This window comes from Alligator mississippiensis, chromosome 6 (genome assembly GCF_030867095.1).
Source record: "Alligator mississippiensis isolate rAllMis1 chromosome 6, rAllMis1, whole genome shotgun sequence".
Taxonomy (NCBI): domain Eukaryota; kingdom Metazoa; phylum Chordata; order Crocodylia; family Alligatoridae; genus Alligator; species Alligator mississippiensis.
Window position 1 is genome coordinate 80,625,722 of NC_081829.1, and position 27,909 is coordinate 80,653,630.

The 27,909-nt window shown below is 39.8% G+C and overlaps 1 protein-coding gene across 7 annotated transcripts in view; it reads right to left on the reverse strand.

Annotated features, from left to right (window-relative positions):
• DOCK1 (dedicator of cytokinesis 1) overlaps positions 1-27,909 on the reverse strand; it is a 555,371-nt gene that overhangs the window by 373,870 nt on the left and 153,592 nt on the right. For all 7 annotated transcript variants that reach the window (XM_059730036.1, XM_006259204.4, XM_014611383.3 and 4 more), the window contains 3 exons: positions 15,926-15,996; positions 14,436-14,542; positions 608-735 (listed from right to left, as the gene is read on the reverse strand). In XM_059730036.1, the coding sequence (XP_059586019.1) occupies positions 608-735; positions 14,436-14,542; positions 15,926-15,996 (306 nt within the window). The remainder of the gene's footprint in view (positions 1-607; positions 736-14,435; positions 14,543-15,925; positions 15,997-27,909) is intronic.

The following is a 27,909-nucleotide window of genomic DNA, read 5'->3' on the forward strand; positions in this document are numbered from 1 at the left end:
AAAAAACTAACAAGAGGTTAATTCTCCCTGTAGGGAAATTTCTACTACAGTACTTCAGGTAGTGCTGTCTATTCATCAGCTAAACACAGTGCAAGCTGATCACCAAAGCTTGCATTCACATGGGACTAAAACATGGCCTATCAGGCCAGCATCAATGCAGTGGAGGGGCTCAAGAGTTCATGTTCTACGTCCATCCAATAATCCCCACCTGGCAGAGGCTGGAAGTGCCGCATGGGAAGGAGGTTCAATTTCTGTGATTTTATCATGCTTACTACTTGGGGTCTGACCAATGTCTGGTGTATTGTTACTAGATGAGCCCCAGAGGGAACCATATTCCATTTACCTTGGCCAAGCCAAGTTCTGTAAGAGAAAACCTTTGGTACCCAGGAAAAATATGGTGAGAAGATAAATGCAAGATATCATCTCTTTGCCGCTACACCTTCCCCTCCCCCCCCCCCAAAAAAAGAGTTAAGAAAAGGAGAGAACTTAAAATAAAGATAAATCTTGTGGTAACTAAGCCATCACCAACTTTACTTTATGTTTACTTCTACCACCCACACAATACACTCCTCTTAAGCGTTAATTGGTATAAACATGAGTTACTAACCACATCTTTCCTGTACAGCACTTCCAGGATGTTACTAAGCAATTGGCAGCAAGCTTCCAAGTCTTCCTGCCTTTCCAAATGATACTTCAGCTGATCTGTCATCATTGGCAGCAAGATCTCTCTGCAGTCTGCATATAAAACATAATATTATGTCTTAAACGGTTTCACAGTTTTTCACATAAAGAACTGCAAAAAAAAAAAAAAAAAAAAAAGTTATTTCAATCAAAAAACTTTCAGAAAAAAAATTACCTTTCATACTAACAACGAGCCATACTAAAATCGCAGAATAAAGTAAAAAAATATTTCATGAAAATTAAGCAACTGAAGCAAGTGAAAATTCTTTAGCATCTCTTTTATATATATATATATATATATATATATATATATATATATATATATATAACAAGTATACGATTCACCTGGAAGTCTCACCTCAGTGAGGGGAGGGGGGTTAATTAGAGTGGCTCTAAAAGCTGCTCTAATTAAAGTGTCCGAAGCGTCACGTGCATCAACATCCCTATGCTGAAAAATGGCAGCGAGACTGCTAACTAAAACTCGTCAAACAAGCTTAAGTTAAAGCACCCCTGCCACCATTTTTCAGCATGGGGATGCGGACGCATGTGATTCTGGAGTTTGATTCAGCAGATTTGGTTACAGTGTATTGCAGCAGCCTCGATGTGCATGTATATGTACCTTTAGACTCTGGCACCTGGCTTCAAGGGAGCAAAATCACAGTGTGAGAGCTGAAACTTCTACAGTGTATTTCCCTGAAGGCTATGTATACTCACAACTCCATCACATCACTGCATGTTCATTTTCAATTAAAGGCCTACCCTGTAAGCAGCGAAGAACTAGATTCTAAAAGAATTGAATGGGTGAATTTATCTTCAGGTAAACATTACCATCACAGGTTACTATTGACAGGCAAGCACTAGCTATGGATATTCCATTTTAGATGCTTCCCAATATGTGAACAAGCATTCCCACTAAAATGTTAACATAGCTTAACAGTAGTCAAGACCACATTTAGATGTTTAAAGTGTACATGAAAAAATTAACAGGGAGTACAGGAAGATACTGTCTTATTTAAGAGAGGAAAAATATGCTTATATTACATAGGTTTTAATAAAATAACTTTTATAGCACCTTTTATTAGATAATCTTTAAGCAGTTTACACAACAAGAAGTGTTGCAACATTCCTACCTGGTAAATGCAATATGCATATTTACTAGTCTAGTCAGCTGTCAAAAATCTTAAAATATGCAGTCCTAAAGCACATTCCCAGAATATCAACGAAAGAACATCCTTCCATTAATTAACAAGGAAGATTCGACGCTACCTGTCCTAACATGTTATTATGTGACTGAAGCAAGATTAAATTCTGAGCACCTTCAACTAACCAAAACTGAACATGGGCAAGTTTAGAGAGAAAAGAACCATATTTCATGCAACATTATTTTCACTGAAAGGAACAAAAGGGAAATGTTGACATGCTGTTGGCAAGCACTTTGGAAAAACAACCATACTAGCTTGTCTTTTAAAGCCTCTAGGGTGAATCAATTATTAGTATCTTTACAAAGGCCTTTAATTAGAGGTTTCAAAATGTTTCTTCTCCCTGTTAAGCCCTACTACTAGGGAATGGTCAAAGATCAATCTATAAGCATGTGGAACACTAAAATTGCAACAACACCAGCTTTGAGTGCATTTGTCTGGAGCCCAGACTGATCAATAGAGAAGGTATTCAAGCTGATTTTGAGACAAGGAAAAAACTTAACTCATTGATTTGTCATACTCTTCCATCTGAAGCTACAGAACTCAATACACAAGGCTAGGTCCTTTCAAATACCAGAGACTGAGAAAATTTCCCAGTCATCATTTCAGTGATCCTATCTTCCTAAGCATTAGGCTGTGAGCAAATAAACTCTATGGTTTAAATCTTGAAGTTTATATAATATGGTAAGGTAATCGAAGTGTTCAAGATGGCTTGGATGCTCAACGTACATTTCCAAAAAAGGGAGTCAGCACAGAAAGAGCACCTCTGTTATTTGATCTGGCCTTAGCTAATATTCTAAGACTTCCTCAAACCTTTTTGTCAAATCCCTATATATGTTCCAATATCTGATCCTAAATGTTTGATATTTGGAACAGTAATAATAACTAATTATTGGTATAAAAAGGCTACAGATCTACTCAGATGAAGCAGCATTTTAAACATCTTACACGGTTTCTAAGGAACTGAGGGATTCTCAGTAAGGAGAGAGACCTTTTGGAGATCAGAAATAAACTGAGACCAGCAAATGGTTTAAGTGTATTGAGCCTTACAAAAAAAATTGGAAAACAGCAGCAAAAGGTTCTACAATCACATTAACAAGGAGTGAACACGAAGGGAAGACGACCCAATGTAATGTTGATGAAGGTTCTTAGTTGAGAACGGGGACAATCTAGGTCAGTACATAATGTATACTTTGCTTTAATCTTCAATAATAATAAAGATGTAACTGAGGATAGTAGCATAGCTGCAAATGGGAATGAAGTAATAGGAACTACCATACCAGGAGCTGGACGAATATCATCCCATAATACTGAATGAACTAAAATAGGATGGATTTTCAATTAATTAGTCAATTTGGGGATACTACCTTATCACTGGAGAACAGCAAACATGGTGTTCATATTCAAAGAGGAGGAACAGTGATTTAGGCAATCAAAGACCACTTAACTGGATTTTATATTATGCAATATCTTAGAACAGATACTGAAGGAAAAAATAATCATGAACATGGAGGTAGAAAGAAAATGAGAAAAAGGCAATAGTTTTATTCAGTAAGATCATGTCAGACCAACTCTGCCTCAAGGCAAATAATTAGCTAAACTGGGAAAGCTGGGGATTAGCAGTGTAACTGTAAAGTAAATAAATGATAAACTGAAAAGGACGCTACAACAGGTTATGTTGTAAAGTGAATTAACAGATTGGAGAGGGGTTATTGGTGATGTTCCTTGGGCACTACTCTTGAAATACATCCTGCTCAACGTTTGTATTAGTGTGCTTGGTGAGAGAACTACAAAAGCATGCTCATGAAATCTGCAAATGACACAAAATTTGGGAGTATATTATACAGGAAGAATCAGATAACCTTGTAGAGTGAAGCAACATCTTTGCATTCATACCATTTATGATGTTAAATCATACATCATGTGTATTCACCATTCAGTGAAGAACTGGACATTGGCTACAGCTACAGCTGGGAGTTCGACTGGGTCTATTCCCATGTTTAGAAACATTGTGAGGAACTGACTGAAGGATCTTGCACGTACACTGAAGGTCAAACTGATCACCAGATTTGGGATCAGGAAGAAATTATCCTCCAGGACACCTTGGAAAGGGACCAAAGGGTGTTTCCCTTCTTCTGCCATGAGAAGCATGGTCCTTTCCCTGGTTTAATATATGGTCAGATAATTCTAAAAATTCCCTGACAGTACAGGCTACTGACTATTTTGGTGAGACTGTCTCTGTGGCTGGTTTTGACCAAAAATTCTATCCTGGACCTGAGAAAGTCTAACCAAAATCCTGAAAATGTCTACATTGTGAAAAAAACAGGTTTTAGATGGAAGTAAGTTTTTCGGGGGCACGGGGGGAAAAAAAACTATTGAATATTTTGGGATTGATACATATGAACACCAACTTTTTTCATTTATTGATAAAAATGTTGAAAGGACTTCATTTTGTGGCAAAAATAAAACAAAACTTTAAAACCTCAAAAACAGAAAACTGTTTTCTGGCTAGCCCTATAGTCTACCAATAGTCCCACAAAAAAGCACATGGGAATCACAGATAGTACTTACAGCTACATTATTTTACATCCAGAACCACAATCTTCTAAAAGCATCCTTTCTACAAACCTAAACATTTTACTCAGTTCCAACAACTCTTTGTAGCTTTCTTAAAAAGTACACAGCAGGAAAGCTTAACCCTCATCAAGCTGCCCATCACATACACCTTCCAACACTGATTAATGAGTGACCTTGATAAATCTATAGTCTATAACATTATTCTCCTGCTCAAAAGCCAATTCTGAAGATAGCTCATAAGTATGATACCCAATGATTACAGACAACAATAATTCGACATCTGTTCATCCTCTGCTGCACAGGTCTAACCCACAATGATTAATGTCAGGGCAATGTGCACTGAGAATAAAGTATTAATCTTTATAAAAGGATGCTCAGCAGGCATTATCAACTTATGAATAACTAAGCAAAATGTTTAATCGTGGCAGTGATACAGGAACTATGTTAAAACAAAATGCATGTACTACAAAGAATGTCAGTTTAAAACATTTGTGTTTTTTCCAACTCTGAGTAATGTGTTTTTTAATTTTTTGTTTGGTTACATTAAATAAGTGATCCATAAAGTACTGTTTTATAACCTGGCTCCCATCGCATAGCTTTGAGATGAAGATTAACACTTTTAATGAGAATTAAACACTAAGCGCTCATATAAAATGGTGCATGCTGTCGATTAATCTTCTATGGACAAGCAATTTTCTGATCAAGAAACACTTGATTTTCCCACTGTCTAAAAAAAAAAGCACCCACATAATTTGATACTTTCTTTTCCTTTACAAAATACTTTAAACTATAGAGAAATAAAAACAGCTAAACTTTAATAGAATCAGATAAATTAGGGGTGTTTAATATATAGCCCACAGGCTAGAACCAGCCCATGGAGCCCCACAAACTGGTCCCCAGTGCTGCCCCATTGACAACGTGCTGTGCCAGACCCGTCCATACTGCAGTGGTTCAGGCATGTGGGCGGCAGAGGGTGGTCCATGCACCTGATCCATCTTGTGGATCAGCCCTGCCCCACTCAGCTGGCTCTTCACCAGTCTCTTCCTCACATTCCAAGTTTAGCTTAAGTGCTTAACAGTAATTCTTCACTCTTCTTTACAAAAATGAGAACCAAGCACCCTATTTTAGAGAAAGGAAACTGAGATTTTCAAGGAAAATGAAGTAATTAGGTGCCTTATTCCTAATAAACTGCAAAGGTAGTGGGGAGAAACCATGTGCAGAGAAGAGCAGTCACCATGGCTGTGGTGGTAGCGTGGGCCAGATTGGAAGCAGCCCACCCTTATAGCTAAGTTCCATTAAAGGAATTCCCCTGCTCCAGAATGTCACCAAACACCCTGCTCCAAAATTTTACTAGAGCATCTGCTACTTGCCTGAGACAGGCTACTGGGCAAGACTGGCTTTGGTCTGACCCTAAGTAGCTATTTTTATATGCCTTTGTAATGAAAAAGCATAGGCCTCTAGCTTTAGGATAACTCTTGCAAAGCAGACAGAACATCATCCCTGTGACAATTCCAAGGCAATAATGTGCTGTCAAAAACTCTAATGAACTTCTCTAATAACCAAGACCAAACGACCTTTTCTATGCCCTGCCAGTAACTGTTTTATTGTAACATAAGGTCCAAGACAAATTAAGGCAATTTAAGTGCTGTTCTTTCATGTGGGCAGGAAAAAAGGGTGGATATCATCATTTCCAGAGTTTTGTAGATGCCAAAGAAATACCAAGATGATCCAGAGGAAATCTAACCTATCAAGGCTGGAGGGGAGGAGGAGGACATAAATGGAGATAAAAGATAGCAGTATATCCAACAAATTAGACATACAAAAGTAGCCTTTGGAAAGAACTCTGTAAATTGATGATGGTAATATATAGCAGTGTGATTCTATTAGCAGGGGGATAATTTCCAGAAGAAAAAATTAAAATACAATTCTTATTTTCTTAAAAGGTTATTTGAATATTCACTGTCTTAAAAGTTAGAAACATGATGCATATGTAATGCAGAATCAATCTGATCAGAGTTTTGCACTCTGCCTAGTGATATTTGGAAATGAGCACAGGCCTTGAAGGAGGTGTCTTTGGAAGTAATTGATCAGAATTCATATTTGTGTTGCAAATACCTGGCCATCACCAAAAAACCCCAAACTTGCCCAACATTATTTGATGCTAATTGTAAGCATTGGCTGATCTCACTCCATTCAGTAGGAGTTCTCCTTTTTGAATCACTACAAGGACAAAAAGTAACAAAAAATAAATATTGTTCTGGAGGGAAATAAAAATAAGTCATAGATTCTTGAAAGGGGGGTGAAAAAGGTTATCTTGGGCTCTAGGACTCTTAAAGGGAACAAACTGCTTCCACTTAGAGCCTGACACACAAAGGATAAAATAAATGAACACATTCAAAGTTTGAGAATGTCCTATATCACTCTGTGAAGAAACAGGGATTGCAACACAAATACAAATTCTGATCAATTATTTGGATGCATGCAGGTATATATATTCATTCTTAAAAAGAATCTCATAGAAAAGCCTTCGACACCATCTCTCACCCCATTCTCATTAAAAATTAGGCGACTGTGGTGTCCATCCCTACCCAGTCAGATGGGTTGCCAATTGGCTGGAGGGCCATACCCAGAGAGTGGTGGTGGACGGGTCTTTTTCGACCTGGAAGGATGTGGGCAGTGGGGTTCCACAGGGCTCAGTCCTCGGGCCTGTGCTGTTCAACATCTTAATCAGTGACTTGGACAAGGGAGTAAACAGCAACTTGTTCAAATTTGCAGATGACACTAAGATGTGGGGAAAGGTGGGCACACTAGAGGGGAGGGACAAGCTGCAATCAGATCTGGACAGGTTATAGAGGTGAGCGGATGAGAATAGGATGGGTTTCAACACTGACAAGTGCAAGGTGCTGCACCTGGGGTGGAAGAACCAGTAGCACACCGACAGGCTGGGGAACTCCCCTCTCACCAGCATAGAGGCAGAAAAGGATCTTGGAGTCATTATTGACTCAAAGATGAAGATGGGCAACCAGTGCGGGGATGCAGTCAGAAAGGCTAACTGTACCTTGTCATGCATCCACAGATGCATCATGATCAGGTCCAAGGAAGTGATCTTCCCCTCTATGCGACCTTGGTCAGGCCCCAGTTGGAGTACTGAATCCAGTTCTGGGCACTGCACTTCAGGAGGGATGTGGACAACGTCGAGAGGGTCCAGAGGAGGGCCACTCACATGATCAGGGGGCAGCAGGGCAGGCCCTATGAGGAGAGGCTACGGGATCTGAACCTGTTTAGCCTCACAAGAGAAGGCTGAGAGGGGATCTAGTGGCCGTTTATAAACTGGCCAAGGGAGACCAGCAGGCAATGGGAGAGTTTCTGTTCCCCTGAGCACTACCAGGAGTAACAAGGAACAACAGCCATAAGCTGACAGAGAGCAGATTCAGGCTGGATATCAGGAGGCACTACTTCACAGTCAGGGTGGCTAGGATCTGGAACCAACTTCCAAGCAAAGTGGTCCTCACTCCTACCCTGGGCATCTTCAAAAGCAGGCTAGATAGACACCTTGCCGGGGTCGTCTGACCCCAGCATTCTTTCCTACCCATGGCAGGGGGTCAGACTTGATGATCTTCTCAGGTTCCTTCCGACCCTACCAACTATGAAACTAACTATGAAACTATGGTTGCCACACTAGATAAATACACATAGTCTATTTATGGAAAAATAAGCCTATTCCAATATTGGCAATAAACTGATGTTTTAGAGCAGGGGTAGCCAACCTGTGACATGTGCCACAAGTGGCACAGCAGCCTGTGTATGTGTGGCACACAGCAAACTGGGGAGGGGACAGGTAACACAACTACTTGTATGGTAAAAACCAGAAAGCTGAGCAGCAGATCGGGCAGGTAGCAAAGGGCAGGAAGCAGAAAGCAAAACAGCAGATCAGACAAGAGCACGGTGCAGGGAGCAGAAACCAGAGCAACCAATCAGGCAGGGGAAGGGGATCAGAGTAGTACTCAGGAAGGGTGCAAGGCTAATTTGTGGTATACCTGTTAAAAAGGTTGGCCTCCACTGATTTAGAGCAAGGGTTTTCAAACTTTTTAAATAAGTGTACCCCAACAGCCCCCTTTTTAATAAGTGTGCCCCTGGTTGAAGCAGCCAGATGCTGAGTGGGGAGGCGGAAATCAGGAAGCAGCCGGACGCCTGGCAGGGGCAAACAGTGGAGCAGCAGTAGTGCAGCATCTGTGCAGCCCTGCTCTCGCCCCCACCCAGCCCTGCTCCTGTGAGGCAACGGCATGGGGTGGCAGCACTCTGTCCCTGCCTACCCCCACATACCCTCTGGGACCTTTCAAAGTACCCCTAGGGATACACATACCCCTGGTTGACAACCCCTGATTTAGAGAATGCTCAGCCCTTCTTCTGTTACTGAAATGATCAATCTTCAAATGTTCTAAAAAATGGGAGGCAGCAGAGGTGAGGAGATCTCTGCAAGTCTTATCAAACTTATATTTCTCAGGCATTCTGTTTTGCAATACTTGTGATGACTTCAAAAATACAACTTTCCCTATTCTCTAAAGGCATGGCATTAAAGGGCATTTTTTCCCCAAAATGAAAAGTGTTTTGATGAAGTGGTTCTCAGTTTTCTGCACATCTTATTCTTTTTGTGCATTCTAATATCCTATACTGTATATGGGCTTTTGGAAGAATACAACTGTGTCACAGGATACGAGTTTACCACACAACAATTTTATATGAATAAATTTTTTAATTAGCTTCTAGAAAATGCTATAAGGTTTGGGGTCAGGGTACATATGTTTAGTACTAAGAACTCATTAAACCAACAAAGCAAGAACACGTAGTTTTCAAGGGACAAGCTATTGGTTTATTTAAATATGTATTTTAGTGTAAGCTCCAGACACAAAAATAATATAAAACTACTGGGAGCAACAAAGATTTTAACACCATGCTTTGCCAATCTACTTTGACTCTGATTTGAAGAAACAATGGATTCCTTTACTTAAAACTGTGGGCCTCTTTTACTCAGCTTTAGGAAAAGAAAATCTATTCATGACATGAATCCATCTTCTAAGCCAAGGATATCATACTCATCTAGTCCATGGACTGGATGATGGGTGTGGAGTGATCTGCAGAAGAGATCAGGCCCACATACCATCCCAGTGTGCAAGAGCCCAGACTGGTCCTACACACTGCATGCAGTGGTTGTGCCAGCTCTGGCCCTATGTGCCATATGCCAGCTCCAAACCAGCATGCCATGCAGGACTGACCCAGACCATACACAAGGCCAGCTCAGGGTAACTGCTGCATTTGGCATGCAGAGCCAATCTGGAGTACCTACTGCACATAACAGTCTGGCCTTTTACCCTGGATCCAGAATGCAGGGCCAGCCTGTTGGCCTGGTCTGGCCTGGCCTGGCCCTGGATCCAGCACACAGACCTGGATGGGCCCCACGTTTGACGCTGCTCCCCCATGTGCCATATGCAGTGCTCACCCTGGATTGGCTGCACGTGCAGTACACGGGGTTGGGACAAGGGCCAGAGCCAGTGCACATTACAGTCTAAGACCCACGGGCTCCAAAAGCTGGATCTGGCCAACAGATTGCATCTTTAAGAGCTCTGTTCTAGCCACTCTACACCACCCAAAAGCCATAAAATGTTAATATTGTTTAACTACAACCAGTTTAGGCTGACACAAGTCACAATTATTGTTTTGGCATCCAAAATATACTAAGGAATTTCCAAACATATATATGAAACTATACCTGTCCCAAAGGTAATGATAATGGCAACTTTATGGTAAATGTGATGCAAGTGAAACTTCCTGTGCAGGTGCAAGACTAGGCATAAAGGGAAGAGAAATAATAAGAAAAAAGTTTACAAAAAAGGTCACACAGCTACTGGGCACAGTGGTAATTAACATGGTCTGGCCAGCCTGCTTCTGAGCCCACCCTAACCCTGCTTTCCCTCAGACCCGTTTCAAACCCAGAAACAGCAGGTGATATCACTCTAGGGAAACCCCCAGAAGCTATTCTCAAGTAGATCAAAGACCAAGGTTTCAAGGGTGCCCATGTTGGGCAAAATTAAGCTTCGTTGGAAATATATATAGCTTAAGTATCCTTTAGTCTTTATTACATAGCTTAAGTTAAGATTCCATTTTGTTTTATAACTTCTTAGCCTAAGTATAAGTGCCATTTTGATGTTTTTATAGATTAAAATTTAAGGTTTTATAGGTCAGGAAGGTTTTTGTCTTGTTTTGTATGAATGCAGTATGAATGGGACAGGAAAAAGAGAGATGAGAATGTCACACCTGCAGTAAACGACTGAAGATGCAGATAGATAAGACCCAAAGTAAAGAAATCCGCCCAAGCATTCCACCACATGGCATCTAATTGACACAGAACATTTAACCATGCGGAGCATCTAACCAACACGGAACATTCAAGCACCCGGAATGTCTAACCAATGCAAAATATTTCAAAACTGAACATTCAATCGACACAGAACCCAAAATGAAAACAAATAGGTCTAACCGCCTAACCACAAGTGTACAGCTATATAAAACAACAGGAGATGAGTACCATAAAAGATAGGCGAGATCAGAAAGTCTTTGGGTGATCTCTGCAACCATGTCTGGAACACTGGCATGTGTCCGACATTGCCCAATTCCATTCTCATGATTAGCCAGGCTGGCCACCAAGCTAATCCGAGCAACTAAGACTGGTAACATTTTAACATCAGCAGAGACTGCTGCTATTATATGCGTGTATATGTAATGTTGACAGAACTTGCCGTTTATGTGTGTTTGTGGATGTGTACATGCATCTATGTTTTTAGGATAATTCAAAACTAAGGCTTTCTGTGATTTCAATAAGAGATTTATAGTTCAATGCTTTTGTACTCAATATGAGATTTATAGTTCAATGCTTTTGTATTCTCAATAAACGTTACCTATTGCCCTGTCCCTCCTGAAAAAGGTCCTGCATGTTTTTCTTTATAAATTATATGCCTTGAGCATGCAATATCCACAAAGGAGGAAACCCCAGAGTAGCTTCACTGGCATATTTCTGCATTTGGAACTTGGCAGTGGAAAAAAGTGGGTGGATGTTTCTGGTAATAGTCCAGCTAAAGGATGCTGCTGTCACAATGTAGACAAGCCCACTGTATTCTACTTTATGACTGTCTGAAATACCATATATTCAAAAATCATTAAAACGGCCTTAAGGGAAAGTGCCCTCTTACCCAAATTTCTCATCACCCACTCTCCCTCTGTATATTACTCACCAATTCAACGTTCTAACCTTCCTATCTTAACTTCACCAACCCCATCACTATTTCAGTCCTCCTTCCCATTTTGTGACCTGTCCTTTTTCACTATCTGAACACACTGTCCTGAATCTTCACCACCACAGTACCAGACTAAACCACCTTTCTAGTAAACATCCCACATTTCTGACAACCAGACATGTCAACAGCTTTGAAGTCTGTTTTTTATTTCTTCCACTTCTGCCAGTGGTCTAGGAGTTAATTATTCTGCTGTTTAACATGAGGCACCCAGGTAACCAAAAAAAAATTAGTAAAAATTTCCAATTCCAGTAAATTTAAAACAGGCTCAGAAAGTGTAGATTCTGCTGAAATGCCCCTTTCCATTTGGCAATCGGTAAGGGTGTTCCTGGTGCCATTTCACACGTGTTTTGGGCTTCACTCTTTTTTTCTCCTTCATCTACCATGGTTAAAGGATGGGGTTAGTGAAAACTGTTACACTTCCAGGTGTGAGAGCTTTTCTGAGCCCCTCCACATACTCCCATGCCCGTGAAGTAGCTTCGGTTGCTGATAATGTAGCTGCTGTCTCCCTATGGCTCTATATATTCCATTATCAATTCTCATTAACCACCAAGTCTCTTCTCAAATGTGAAGTTTAAATCAGCATCTGTAACAGATGCCATAAAAAGCATCTGTAGATCCATGGGTCTAGGATGGTACTGCACACATTTATCTTGGCCTGTTCAGTATTGGGGACAACTAAGTACAGCATGAATATTAAACAATAAGTTTGATGCATTTACTATCAAATATCCTTGCTTTTACAAATTTACTTTATCATCTTCTAGACTTTAATTTCCTTTACATGTGGAAATGTAACGTTTCATTTCTTTTTAGAGAATGGTTCTCATCTCTGTTGCATCCATTTCCACACTAAATACCACCTTAACATGTATTAAAGGGTGCACACAAAAAGTACACATACAACTTCTAAGTATCTATGCCTGTGTTCATAATGCATTTCACTAATCAGAAATTGGTAAAGATTCAAAATATGGAAAGCAATTACCCCAAATATATCAAACTAAATTTTCATGGTACTGTCCAATAGGGGTATGAACAAATTCAGGGATAATAAACCAGAACAGTGCAGGTGAATATGCCTTTTAGGAAGTGGTACTTATCACATAACCTTTCAATGTCAGGTCTTAAGAATTAATGTATTCTGTGTCTAGGTTCATATTTTTAAAATTCTACTTTCAAGCTCTGCATAGGAAAAATTTTAACAACGATTTTGCCTATCATTTTTACAGAGAATTAAAGGATGGAAAGTCAAATAACTCAGAAAATGCATATTGTTAGTGTTACAGTGCATTTTTCATCTGACACACTTTTAAGTTGACTTTGGGATTTTTTGGCTTGCGTACATAGCAGGGCTGAGAGAGCCTATTTATCAAAGTCCTACCATTCTGTGCTCTGATCAGTAAGTTCAGACTTAATTTTTCAGGGTGCTGATTTTACCTCCAAGTGAAAATATCCCACAAGTTTCAAGGCCCTGTTGCTTATTGTTCCATGTTACTAATAGCTTTACTTTGGATACATTTCAGAAAAATGTATCTAATTTACACTTATTTTCTGAAATGTAACATTTTGTTAGGTAAATAATAATACATATACTAAAAAGGATATTGATGCATTTCATTTTCTTAAGTCTTTATAAATTCCCTACAATGGTTAAAGTTGACCATTTTTTTTTTCCATTCCTGGTATTTAACTTTCATACAAACTGGAGAGTAAAACTAAACTGCTATCTTCATGGCAAAGACTCATGGGAGGCAGTACAATCCAAAAATATGTTTTCATTGTTTAATGATAAATCCATAGGTGTCATGCTTATTAAAATGGGAATAAAAACAACAACTAAATTTGCCGACTAACCTGCTTACTAGCTTCTTTGTAATATTACTGGCTAAACTCATTTATTCATGCCTGATCATTTCAACAAATTTAAATGAAAAAAAAATCCATATGTTTCATCCAACTCTTCAGATCAGAAATTGGACAAGATTGTAAAAGTGACTTAGAAAGGGAGGAGAACGCAACACAGTTAGTTGATCATTATTAGATTGTCTTCCCAGGACACACAACTATTATTTTAACTGCATCCATTTAGAAAAAAAAAAATGCTTCACTTCAAATAAAAGTTGAAAATTCATAAAATATCCACACAAGGTTTCATTAAGTCACTAACTTTTAAAAGGAATCAAAACATGGATGCATGGCAAAGTATAAAATTAATAAAATTTAGAATCTTTAAACTATTTAGCTTAAAGTTTTAGAGAGAGGAATAGGATCCATAAAGGTCCAGTTCTCTTCTCTCTGTAAACGTTCTTGAAAATAAAAGCTACAATACTGAAATTCAAAAGTGGCAATCCCATATTTAAAAATTATAATACATGCCAATTACACTGAATGTTTAGTACTCTTTCAAATTACAAATTATAAAGTTTTTAATTTCCTCACAATCTATACCTTCAAAAATGTCAATTATCATTTTCTGACATTGTCTAAAACTTGCTGTCGTTGGAATGGAACAATTTTAATTGGTTACAACCTCCACTACCTTCAGCAATGAAGACAAAACTCATGCTGGCAAGGGTCTGGAGACTATGAATAATGTGACAATTTAATGATTCTCAGGGCTTTTGCTTACCATGCTGTGTGAAGAGGTCACTGTGAACTATTTCAATCAAACAGTACAGCTTTTGAATTGTGAGCCGGCCCACTGGAACATTTAGGATGAATTCTGTAAACAGTTTGCTATACACAAAGGGGCAATTAAAAAAAAAAAAAAGAAATCTGTTATTTTACCAAAAGTAGATTACATCAGAAGTCCATATCTAGACACAGAATTGGCCGAGTAAGAAAGAAATACCCCCCGCTCCCACCCTCCATTTTGGAGTTGATGCCAAAGAAGAGTAAGAGTTTCCCACTGCTTCCATAAATATTGAAGTGTTATAAAAAGGCCAACAATGCCCAGAATTACTTAAAATTTCATTGGTCAACATATTTATTTCTCCGCCTCTTCATTTCCCTCCTCCTCAACTCTCGCCTTTCACCTCCCTGCTTTTATTACAGATTAATAAGTCTCTAGCCTTGGCAACACATTTCATTTCAGCTTCTATATTTCAAGTTTGAACTGTGGTTGAGAGGCAACAAACATAAGCAACTGAAACCAAGTTTTGTGAATGAAAGATCATATTAGGGAATACAGTATAGATAAAATAAGCAAGCAGGGTAGACAAATTAAAAGTTAAACACAGAATTAATATTTTTGCCAAATCATACTATAGTATTATTCAAACTTCTTAAAATTAGTTTTCCAACTGAACTGACTATCCTTCAAATATTGATCATTTTAATAAACTTAAAGTTTCCTTTTATTTTATCACTTAAGAGTTCTCTTCTTTCCTACAGCAATAAAATCCGTCTGCAGTTGAAAATTCTGACATCATACATGAGCCTGTCCACTTAAAACATCTAAAAATAAATGAGGACAAATGTACCGAAATTGACATTTTATCATTTAAAGACCTTAACTGAAAATATTATGAAAACTAAAGTTTGATTTTTTTTTAAATTAGAACTCCTGCTCAAAAATTAGTTATCTGATTTTTTAAAAACAACTTCCCCCTCCTTTCCCTTTCTATTTTATATAAAAAGGGCCTATGGTGAGAAGAGGTTTTGGCTGAGAAATTTCTACTCACAGCAGTGAAGTTGCACTGAACAATAACAGGCTCTTATTATTCAAAACAAATTCATAACTCAAAGAATGAGGTGCCAAACACATGAATTATAAGTCTTTGATATCAGTCACCTTGATTTACAAGTTCTGGCACCTCGTTACAGGATCTTTACTAAGAGGAATTGCAAGGTTTGTCAAGAAAAGAATACAAGGACTTCCCACCAACATACTTTAAGTAAAAATATTTATGTATTCTCCAACTTTTTCCAAGAGTGAAGGCTTTTGATCAAAGTGGTACAGCACCACAGAGTATTGTAATTCACTGTTTTAGGGATTCAAGCAATCAGTTGGGGAACAAAACTATATAGATTTTTTCATTAAATGATTATATACAAGTTCAAATATATATAAAAACATATCCCTAGACATTAAAAAAGTGCTTTATTCATGTTACTTACCTCAGTTCTTTTGGATCAAATACTAGTTTCACATCATTAACAATAGTTGGCAAGTATTTAAGTGCAGCCCCCTATAAATAAAAAACAAAGCAAAGAATTTCATGTGAATGCCAGTTTGCGATGTATGCCAATTTAAAACTCCTTTCCAGGTCAACTAAATATAATTCAAATCAAATACAAGGTTCTTACAATATTGCCTATTCACATTGTTACAAAATTAATGGGTGAAACAGAAATCAACAGGATTGACATTTTCAGAGGGATGTTTTCACGCAAGTTCTGGAATACTTTTTGATAGGATAGGAATAAACATCTAAAAATGTTTATTTTAGATGGAACAAAAGGAAAGATGGGGACAAAAAGGAAAAAAAGAAAAATAAAATAAACCGGTAAATCCAAATAAACTTGCAAAAATCTGAACAGACCTAAAAATCCAAACCTGTGGCCTGCCAAAAAGGTCCACCACTCTATGGGTTGGTAATACAGCCTTTATTAACAATTACAAGCACTCATTCACACAGTTGGTCCCAACATCTCCAGTATTATCTGTCCATCCAAAAATACAAGTTCATAGTTAAATGAAAAAGGTGTTTTTTTCTGGACACCTGAAAATTTCTGCTCTTATTAATAATTGTTAAGGTAAGGTCCACCTTTAGTTCTATGGAAAAATATTTTGAAATATTTCATTAGCGCCTTCTCTGACTTTTTTTTTAAATCTCAAATTGGGATCATACGAACTGAGGCTTATGTCTACTTCCTGAATTCCATAATCTTAGATCAGTGGTTCTTAACCTTTTTTGGACTCAAGTCACACATCACTGGACTCAAGGCACCTCCCCATGGCCCCTCTAACTTCTGGGAATTGAGTGGCACCCAATTTCAAAAACTAAATTTACATATTATTGCACTTACCTCCTTGCAGAGGGACTGGGCAGTACAGATACTGGATCATCCAGGCAGGGGCAATGCTAAGCCTGTGCTTTTCTGCTTACTTTTCAAACCTCACTTATCTCTTTGCACCTCACAACACCCTTCACAGGATCTGGCAATACTCCAGGGTGCCATGGCACTCAGCCCTGATTGAGAGTAATTTAGATGCTCCTCCTCTTGTTTACATCTACAGAAATGGTGGTGTATACACATAATGGCATCCTGCATCTCTTTTTTGTATCTAGTATAATTTCATAATCTTACCCAAGATACTTTGCTATCTACCTTGATACCCACTCTCATGCAGTAGCATTCTCTCCTACCTTATTTCAAGTTGTACACACCACATACATGCCATCCATAACCTCACCTCCCCAAAAGTTACCTGGCTTTTGACTATTTCAAGTAGATTGAGCCCATTTTGATTTGAGGCTCAGATTTATTCAGTCGATTCCTCTTCACTCAGGCCCTTGTTGCTACCTATAAGCTTACCCTGTACAGTTTGAGTTCCAGACTTTGGTGGTTTAGAAAATATTTACATATCCATATCTAGCTGCAAACTTTATTTAGTTTTCTGATCAACTGTAAGACAATACTGACCCTTCCCTGATATTTTTTCCTCCACCTGAGTAGAGATATTAATAGCAGGTTAACACTGCAAAGCTATTAAAGTTCATCAACCAATACAAAAGCAAGTGTCTTTGAATAATGTGCTGAAAATAACCGAAAGGTATTCTTTAGGGCTGTGCAAAATGGCAATGTTTCATTTCAATTTCAGATTCACCATTTCAAAGGGACAGTGTTTCATTTTGTTGTTTCAAAGCATTTGCCTGTTTAGTTTTGCCGAAACTGCTTAGCTGTTTTGACCCTGTTTCGACATGTTTCAGTGTTTTGCCCATAGGCTATGATGGGGAATCACAAAAATGTCTATAGCTTTGTCATTTCTTGCCTAATTCAGATGGAAACAGCAGGGATCGTAGCCCCTTTTGAGGTCATGATGCCTGCCAAGTTTCAAGAAGATGGGTGCAGGGGTTTCTAGGAAACTGCACCTCAAACTGTTCAGAGCAAAACTCATAACGTGTGTGTTAAGGCAGAGCAGGATGAAAACCGCAGGGATGGTAGTCCCTTCTGAGGCCATGAAACCTGCCAGCTTTCAAGGAGACAGGAACAGACTAGCAAGCAGCAAGAGCCTTCCTGATGCTCCTGATTCTGATGGAAGAGACAGCTCAGTAAGCTGACAAAGGCACAGCTGACAAAGCTCATTTCAAACACGCCCTCCTCCCATGTCTTGTATATGGTCCACCCTTTAATGTAATCAAATGTGCACTTATTTTTCTTGAGACACCATACTGCTGACTCCCACTGAGTGTGCAATCCACTAGAAACCCCAGTCTTCTCAGTAGTTCTGCACCAAAAGTCAGTCATTCCCATTTTGCATGTGTTTTTTTTTCCCTTCCTATATGTAGCAGCTTACATTTGCCTTTGTTGAAGTTAATTTTGTAACCTATTGCTGAGTTCTATCATTTATCCAGATCCATTTGGATTTTAATCCTATCTTCCAACATGCTTGCAACCCCTCCCAGCTTTGTCATCTACAAGCCATCAGTACTTGCAGGGAAGAGACAGAAGAAATAAGAATTAGACAAGAATGTATAACGACAGGAAGAGAGGAGAAAACTGAAGCAAGAATTCACGTGCAGGGTTTGCTGATTTTCAGTCGACCTGTCCCTCTCTTCTGCTCTCAGGATCAAGCAGCAGTTTATATTCAGAAATCATTTGGCACAATTTGCCACTTACCATATACTCAAGAGATTTAGTGGAGTCCCATTCTAAAAGCAAATGAATGCTGCCCACACGAAGGACTTAGAAGTTAACAAAAGCAGCAACCTGCTGAGTGTCCAGTGAGTGGACCTGGTTCAAATCGCTAACAGGAATTTTAATTACAATGCACTCTTGGATATTCAGGATAGAATCCAATCATATCAAGTATGCTATCTCCCCTTCCATGACACCTCTTTCTTTTTTCTCTCTCATCATCAGGGCCTAACCCATGACTTCCCTGCCATAACAGTTTCTTATTTCAGAATCTGAAAACCAACCATTATTTGTAGCATTCTTTGAGTCTCACATCAACTGCCAGACTCTCACCCTTTCTTTCACACTCAAATGGCTTGACAGACCATGCTCCTCTCTCTTCCCATCATCTTCTACATCATAAACTAGATCTCAGACTTGAGTTTCACTCTGGCTATACCATGAAATTTGTTTTTCTTGTAGTAATTTTCTCCTACTCACTGATTAGGGATCTTATTCCTTTCATTTTGCTTTTTTTTTTTCCTGCTGCTTTTCCTTTCCAAAGAAAACTATGGAATTACTAGCGATAAACTACAAGTTTTATTTTAAAAGAAAATGTAATAACTAAGGAAAAAACACTACTTAAAAGTTATGATTATGTCAATTATTTTTATTTCTGTGTTTTCCCCTCAACTTTCCTTTTGTAACCTTCTTCTAAGATCAGTAGTGTGCTTAATTTATTCCCAAGGTTAAGGATTTTTTAAATTTGCATTACCAGTAACCAAATCCAGTAATTTAAATATACAGCAAAAGCTGTTGTAACCAGCACCTTACAAGCCGGCATGCTCTGTTAACTGGCATGCCGGCTTGTAAGGGCTTGTAAGGGAAAAGTGAAACCGGAAGTGCCCACAGTGGCATAGCAGGGGCAGAGCAGGTCCCCCTCCCTGTCCCTCGGGGCCCACAGGAGGGGCGGCAATGCAGTGGGAGGGGCAGCAATACCCCAGATGCAGTGGGACAGGCGGCAGCCCAAACAGGCAAAGACACCTGTTTGGGCCGCTCAGTTATCCATCATATTGTGTTATCCGGCACCCTCCATTCCCCATGGTCGCCAGAAAACAAAGCTTTTACTGTACCTCAAACTGCATTAGAATTAGAATAAAAATTGTGCCACTGCAAATAGTAAATTGATCTCTGTGCCCCTCTTCCTTAATCCCTGAATTACTTAGGGTACTCAGCCTATCTTTCTCACTCATAATATATTAGCTAATAACATAATTGAAAATGGTGATAATTTACAGTGCAAACTTTTAACTGCACCAGAACTGTTTAATAACCACTAAACTGGCACAAAACATAATTCCAGGTCATAGTTGCACCTTATTTCTTTGGTCACACATGAATTAAACTTATTATGGCATTGCAAAACTCCATCATTTTAATGTATACCTTTCCTAATTCTTTGTAAATAGTGGCATTAATTATTTCCAGACACTATATATCTTACCATAAAAAGAAGTTACCTATCAGCCTAACTGAATTTTCCATATGTGTTATCCTTATGCATTATCTTGTGGCTGCACATGCATCTCAAGCGCTCCAGCTTAGAGAGTTTTCTGCACTAGCAGAAGGAATAGCAAGCAGTCGCCATGAGTTTGAATAGCGTGCCCCCATCAAAGCAGCATCCCTCAAAGACCCAGTCTAATTCCACTGAAAGAATTTACACTAGAAGGAATGCCTTGATAAAGCTCTTAAGGAATTTCAATACAGCTGGGTAGGAGAAGACAGAATGACCCTCCACAGTTGAGGGGTGAGCTGAAGGAAATCTGGATGTATTTCAGAGGTGAAATAAGTCATTACACTTCAGTTCTGGTAAGTATGAAAGCTTTGGCACAACATCAAGCTGGAAATCTAGTTCATTTACCAAATACCATCTGGCAGAATCCTTCCTGTTATGGCTAAGAATATCTCTGACAGGTGATATTATCACCTGTCAGAGTCTAAGATAGACTCTAAGACCCAGACTCTAAGATATAGTGCATGCAGAATCAGATGGAGGATTCTCCTGATTTAGGAGAGCAGATCAGGGTGCAATGACAGTCCTGAGGCTCCTTATTACACAGAAGATCCAGGAAAAAGAAGTCTCAGTCAGGACTGGACTAGGGGACTTAATTACATGACCTCTTCCTGCATAGCACTTGCAGAACTAAAGGAATGTGTAGCATGGGCTGTATTGAAGCCCCTGCTGTACTCCTTTGGAACTGAACATGCTGGGAGGGGATGTACCATAACGAGTCTGGGCAAGTGGCTCATCCCCAGCACACGGAAAGAAGCTCTGGGGAAAGGCAGGGTAGCAGGCAGGCCAGCGCCGAAGGGAGGCTCTGCATTTAGCATCCCCCGGAGCAGGAACCACTGGGGGAGACTGCTAGCAGGAACAACGCAAGAAGAAAAAGCCCATGCACACCAGACCCTTGTGAGCCACTGGGACCAAGATGAGCCATGAGCAAGGATCACCTACACTGTCCAAAATATAAGTGAATGCAGACGGAGGGGCAGCGTGGGTCATCCCTGCAAAACCCCAGCCATGAAGACAGACAGACAGACAGACAGACAGACAGACAGACAGACAGACAGACAGACAGACAGACAGACCTACCGGGAGGAGTAGGTGGCCTGGAGGAAACTAGGAAAGGATTGCATATGGCATTCCCCAAGGATTTGCTTTACAGTTAAGCACATGGCTCCTACGGGACAATCAGAGAAATTAAGGTAGTAAGGCCTGGGATCAGACTAGGGAGAAATCTGAATGTGTTCATTGAATTGATCCTTGATTAACCTGACTATTGGAACAACAGAAAGCTTAGACCAATTGAGAAAGAAATCTAGATGCTGCAGGTTAAAGAACTGACAAGAGCTTGAGAAGTGACTTGACGGTGTATTCCCCACTCACCACCTTTGGGGAATAGCTATCATCAACCACTGAGGAAAGTGGCATGGCGTAGAGAAGATGAAGCCCTGCAGAAGACCAATGCAATAGCAAGGCAGAAGAGCACACCCACTCTTACATAAGATTTTCTGACTATGGGATGAAGAAAGTGTCTAACAATATGTCCAGGCTGAGTCCTCTTCTGTAGCAGGAAATCTGACACTTCTTGTTGTTGGTAGGAAGGACCTCTGAATAACCCCAGTCCTTGAAGACATAACCCTTGACATCTAATTCATGGAGGAAGGAGATCTCCCAGGTGGTATTCGCAATCATCAGAGCAGGTACTCTACTGATAGGTTTATTCAGTGATAATGAATTAGTTGGTATCAAACAATGCCTGACAATTTCTACAGACTGCTCAAGCTCTGCAATATTGGTATGCAGCTTCAGCTATTCAAGAGTGGACACTATGCACTGGAAAAATGTTCACGTGCATTTTACAACTTAGCAGGGATATAGCCATCCCAATTATCAAAGCTGGCTGGGAGGAAAGGAACTCAACATCCCTAGGGGCAAGATGGGAACTTCTACCAAATGAAATGGAACCTGACCAGCAAAGGAACTGTTACTTCCATATTTGGGGGAATACCTTCCCAATGAAAATATGTGGTATAGTTATGCCTTCATGCATAGGGTATAGTATGGCTTAGGGCCTTACGTAGGTCCAGACAGCCACATGTGCTAGGATCAACAGGAAAATTCAGATTGACACAATGAAGTCTACCAAGGTCTGCAATTAGTCTGAAGGAAATCAAATTCTGGCTGACAATGCAGAGTGCTCCCTATTGATTCTCATCTCTGAAATACAATCAGGTTCAATTTCTGGGTTTTAACCACAACTGGTTTATACTCCAGATATGAAATCAGCACAAGATGGCATGGACATATTCCCTGCAAATGGCTAGGGAAGACATACTGTTCACTAGCCAAATTTTCTAGATGAAGTACATGCTACTGTTCCCCTTGAGATGGGTCACCACTACCACAAGGATATTGCTGAAGGCTCTCAGGAATTCAAACAGAAAACTGCACTGCTCATGATCCTGACCTCCAACTGGGAGCGGGAAAAGAGGGAAAAGTATCTCTTGTGCATAGATGTTGCAACTCAAAAGTCAACTCACATCAATGAAACATGAGTACAAAGCTAAATTATCCCCTAGGGTTTAAGACAAATTTTTAGTTTACTCAGAGGATAAACCTGGAGTCCAGGCTAGCCCGGAAGTGAATGGTGCACAAGTAGCTAACTTCCTAGAGGTAAGACACCCTCAAACAGAAAAGGTACTCTGCATATCCATCCATGGCAGACGTAGCCGTATCACAGGAGGGATGCATCTTGAAGCCAGAAAACGTTGGAGACAAGTGACAGATCCAGTCAAAAAGAAAAGAAAAATGCAGTGTTACTCAGAAGTCATATGGTCAGAGTAGACTTAGGTCTCATTGAAAAATAAACTAAAATGGTGGAAACTCAAGGGAAATGGGAAAAAAGGATACGTTTTGAAAATGGCTGTAGGCTAAATACAGTCTGGAAAAACAGACTGCAGAAGCTCCATCTTGAACCAAGACAGCTGGGATGAAATAAGAACAGGAAGTATTATGCTCTCAGTGCAGATCATGAGGGGAAGCTGGGTACATGCACATTGGCATAAAGTGCTGCTCCTTTCTGAGCTTAAGTGCTTGATGTACATATATGAAACATGCATACGGACAAGCACGAGAAAGAGAACCAAAAACGTTTTGTACAATTAAAGTCAATATTAAAAGAGAATATTAAAACAAGTAACACTAAATATGCTGCAGCTCACCAAAAGAGTTAGGCTCATATCAGGTGAGTTTTGCTCTGTGTCAAACAAAGACTTCCTTCTTAACAGGACAAAGGGCTTCCGCATCCCTACTTTACCTTCATTTATCACTGTCTGCCTGTCAACTGGATAAACAACAAATATTTATAGAAGGAACAAGAAGGTTAAATGACAGCAGAGTAAGGAACACAAATTAGGAGTTCTCAGTTCCCCTCTGTTGACAACACCTTTTCAAGCACCCAAAAAAGAGGTGCTTCACAAAACAAATGAAGATACAGTCCTTGCCCTGGAAAATGTAGGAAGTTAAATTCAGCATGGACAAATGGAGGGCAAACAGATAAAGGAATGACTTGGGAAAGGAGTGGAGAGAAAGTATTGAGGGGGAGAAAGGACAAGGGTGAATCCTGTTGCTCATACTTGCATCTCCTCTAAAGTAACTTTTATAGTCAAATTTCACACATACAATAGATATAAAATATTTCATTTAGTCTCAAAATTATTCACCAAATTAAACTACTCACCCGTCTGAGAACTCTGATACTAGTTCACTGTTTAAAAAATGAAGTGCCAAGTAGTGAAATATCAGCCATTTCATTATGTTTGCAGCTCCTATAATCTAAATATGAGTTTTACTACACACACTACACACATTTACATACCCATAATCTACTGTTAATTAATTACACTAAAAGCTATGTTAAACAAACAAAAATGCATCGTCAAGAATTCAAAACCTAGAAAGTACTAGAACTAAGATTTCATAGGCAACATTAATTCTTCCTCCTTTATCATATGCATTAGGATACATACTTTAAAAACATAATGGTATTTTCTTCAGTTTTCACACCATTCAAACATTAATGGGCATGTCTGATAAGAAAAATGACATGGGAATTATTTTTACGTTTTGAATTATTAAGAAAGTATTAATATCCCCTGAGAGCTCTCTGATAATATTGCCTTTCCTTCAACTTACTACATTTCATAATTATCTTTCTGGCAAAATACTACCCAGAATGGAATAGCACAAATGGATCCCAAAATACTACTCAGAATAAATTCAGCCCACCGCATCATCCAGCCCCTGGTGCTGCCCTTGGGTCTTAGTGGTGACCCACATGCAGTATGCAGTGTGCAATGGACCATGCCTGCATGCAGAGACCAGGATGAGCACCACAGCCAGTGCTTTCTCCAATGAACAGCCCGGGACCCAGAATGCACGTGGCACCCACTCTACGACTAAGCTGTACACACAGCACCTACCCAACTCGCCCTCATAAAGGGCCGTCCCGCCCTGGCCAGGCTGGTTCAGGACCTATGCAGGTGCCACATGCAGCACAATTTTGGACTGGCAGGAGCAGGTTCCATGTACTCTTGATCCAGCACGCAGGGAAGTTGGGTGGCCTGAGCCCAATCCAGCCTATGAAGGCAAGATGAATAATATTCCAAAGAGATGTACCACAGCCAAGCAGGAAAACAGAATTGTCTCCCTGTTTCTACTGTCCTATTATTTATATGAAAAACAGACTAATGATGGCATTACCATCCTCTAAAATCAATAAAACCTCCAGAAAAAAAAAGAGACAGGACCATCTTCTCAGGGCTTCATTCTTAGAAATGCTGAGCTCCCACAGTTCTTCTCTGAAGCGAATGGGAGTTACAAGGACTCAGCATCTTTTCAGCTTAGACCACAGTATCCAGCTCATCAGCTCCTGTGGCCCAGAAGGGCACAGGGCTGGTCTGCTGCCTGGGTTAGTCCCAGACTACCCTCACTTGCTGCTTGCAGAACAGAGCTGGTCTGGCATACACTCCACACAGCACACAGGGTTGGATCCAGAGTATGCACTGCATGCACACACAGGCCAAGTCCAATGCCCACAGGCAGCACAACAAATCAGATCATGGAGCTCCACAGATGATACCTTTGGCACTATGCCTTAGACCATAAATCACTGGACAGACATTTTTCAATTATCACAATTCAGGCCAAATGTCATGATATCATAGATAATTAAGGCCATCTAACTGCAAAGGTCAGAATGGATTCAAATCACAGAAAATATTCACACTGGTGTACAGCTTCATTTTGGATATAGGTAGCCACAGATAATACTCTGCAAAAATACAATTGTACTGGTCTGTTTTTAAACAACCAGCCATTTCTGCCAATCTAATCATTTAAAATCATTTCTACTATTCTTGAATGGGCTGGTTCAATTATCAAACTACTGATTCAAGTGCCATCTCAATACAAATTGTAAAACAAAAGAAGGTAAAAAAATATTTAGTTTGTTATCCAGTATCAATCAAATATTTTAATTGTCTTTGTAGCTAAAAATATTGTTGGTGATTAATATGTACTATTTTAGGGTAAAGTTCAAGGTACATTATACAGTATAATTATTTTAATTAAATCCATTAGCATATCTTTATATAAGATTAGAAGAGCTATCAGTGATACAAAATAAGCCTTTTCTTGAATAATGTATGAAGCAATTATTAATTTACATATTTCTCAAGAAAATGCAGGTTAAACTGATTTTGGTTAGATGATGGGAGAAGAAATGCACATAAATCCATTATTTCAAGTCCAACCAGGAAAAGTTTCCATCTCCAACTAGCTATGGCCCATCCATGTAAGTGGTTGGCTTGGGCAACTTGACAATACTACTGCAATTTAGGAATGACTTCTGATCCTCATCCACCTCCATTCAAGAAATATTTTTCGTATGGGCTGAAGTAATTCAATAATCCTAATGACATGCCTGGCATTCAAATATAGAGATCAGACAGACTAAAGAAAGCCGTAGCTTTGTGATCACAACAAGGAAATTCTGGGGTTCTGACAGGAGAAATGATTCGGACATTAAACCATTAGTTGATGTCATGAAACACTCTACTGTACTCCACAAATTTCAGTCTTCCTGAAAGATTTTCTGAAAAGATTTTGTGTTTGCAGGTCAAATTGTGCAAGTGACATCAGTCATCTGACTCCCACCCTCAGACACACTGGGCACATCTATACCATTTCTGCAACGATGTGGAAAGTGTTACCAAGAAGTGGGCCCTTCTTCACCGGCTCCCGCTGTACATGCACCATTCCTGGAAAAGGAAGCAAGCAACCCAGACAATGGGTACCCCCACCACCATTCTAAAGCATGTCAGAGACAAGGACCTTGGAGACAACACAGATGCCACCCTCCAGCAGGCCTTATCTGGGTTTAGCATGTGGAGAGCAGTGGACAGGGTCTGATTACTAGCAGCACTCAAGGGAGCTATGGAAGCAGTATAGTTATGCCTATGCAGCCTGAACCAGATGACCTCCAAAACCATACCCAATTTGTCAGATGGAAAAAAAATCAATACCAGCAAAAACAAAAATCATGAACAACACACGCTGATAATGATTTCTGGGACTAATACATAAAATGCTTGGAACTTAATGCGCCATGGCAACATATGTAAGGCAGTGGAGGGGAAGGGAGAGAGCTGACCCAAATAATTGTGGAGCTAAAACACCCCAGTGAAGGCAGAGCATCAAAATATTAGACACATAGCTGTATCACTGAGCAGGGTGATCTCCTGAGGTCCCTTCCAACCTGGAGAAACAGAAACCTCCAAACTCCCATTATCCTATGGTAATGCAAAGCCTTACTATACAGCCCTGAGGCAAGATTAAAAACATACCATGGCCCTACTAGACCAAAAGGACAGAATTTATGCAAACGTGAGATACTTATTTGGTGGCACAGCTGATAGGATACTTCCCCACCTCTCAGAGAGATTTGTGGACATCTGTCATAGATTCATAGAAAACTAGGTTGGAAGGGATCTCAGGAGATCACCTAGTCCAACGCCCTGCTCAAAGCAGGACCAGCCCCAGATACATCAACCCAGCCAAAGCTTTGTCTAGCCAGATCTTAAAAGCCTCCAACAATGGAGATTCCAGCACCCCTCTGGGAAACCTACTCCAGTTCTTTAGTACCCTCTTCCAATGCTTTAGTACTCTCCTTGTGAAAAAGCTTTTCCTAATATCTAACTGAAACTTCCCTTGCTGCAACTTGAGACCATTGTTCCTTGTTTTGTCATCTGCCACCACTGAGAATAGTCTAGCTCCATCCACTTTGGAAGAACCCTTCAGCCAGTTGAAGGCTGCTATTAATCCCCCTGAGTCTTCTCTTCTCCAGACTAAATAAACCCAGTTCCTTCAGCCTCTCCTTAGAAGTCACGTGTTCCAGGCCCCTACCATTTTTGTTGCTCTCTGCTGGATTCTCTCTAATTTGTCAATTTGTCTATATCCTTTCTGTACTGTCCTAAAAATGAACCTTCCAGTAGGGCGGGGTGGGGTGGGACAGAGGGAATCACCTTTCCTCTCCACAGTGCTTATCTTCTTCGAGTGGAGAAGCGGGAAAATACTGAAATACTGGGGAATATGCAACATCTATAGTCTAAGAATTTTTTTTTAAAAGCCCTCTCTC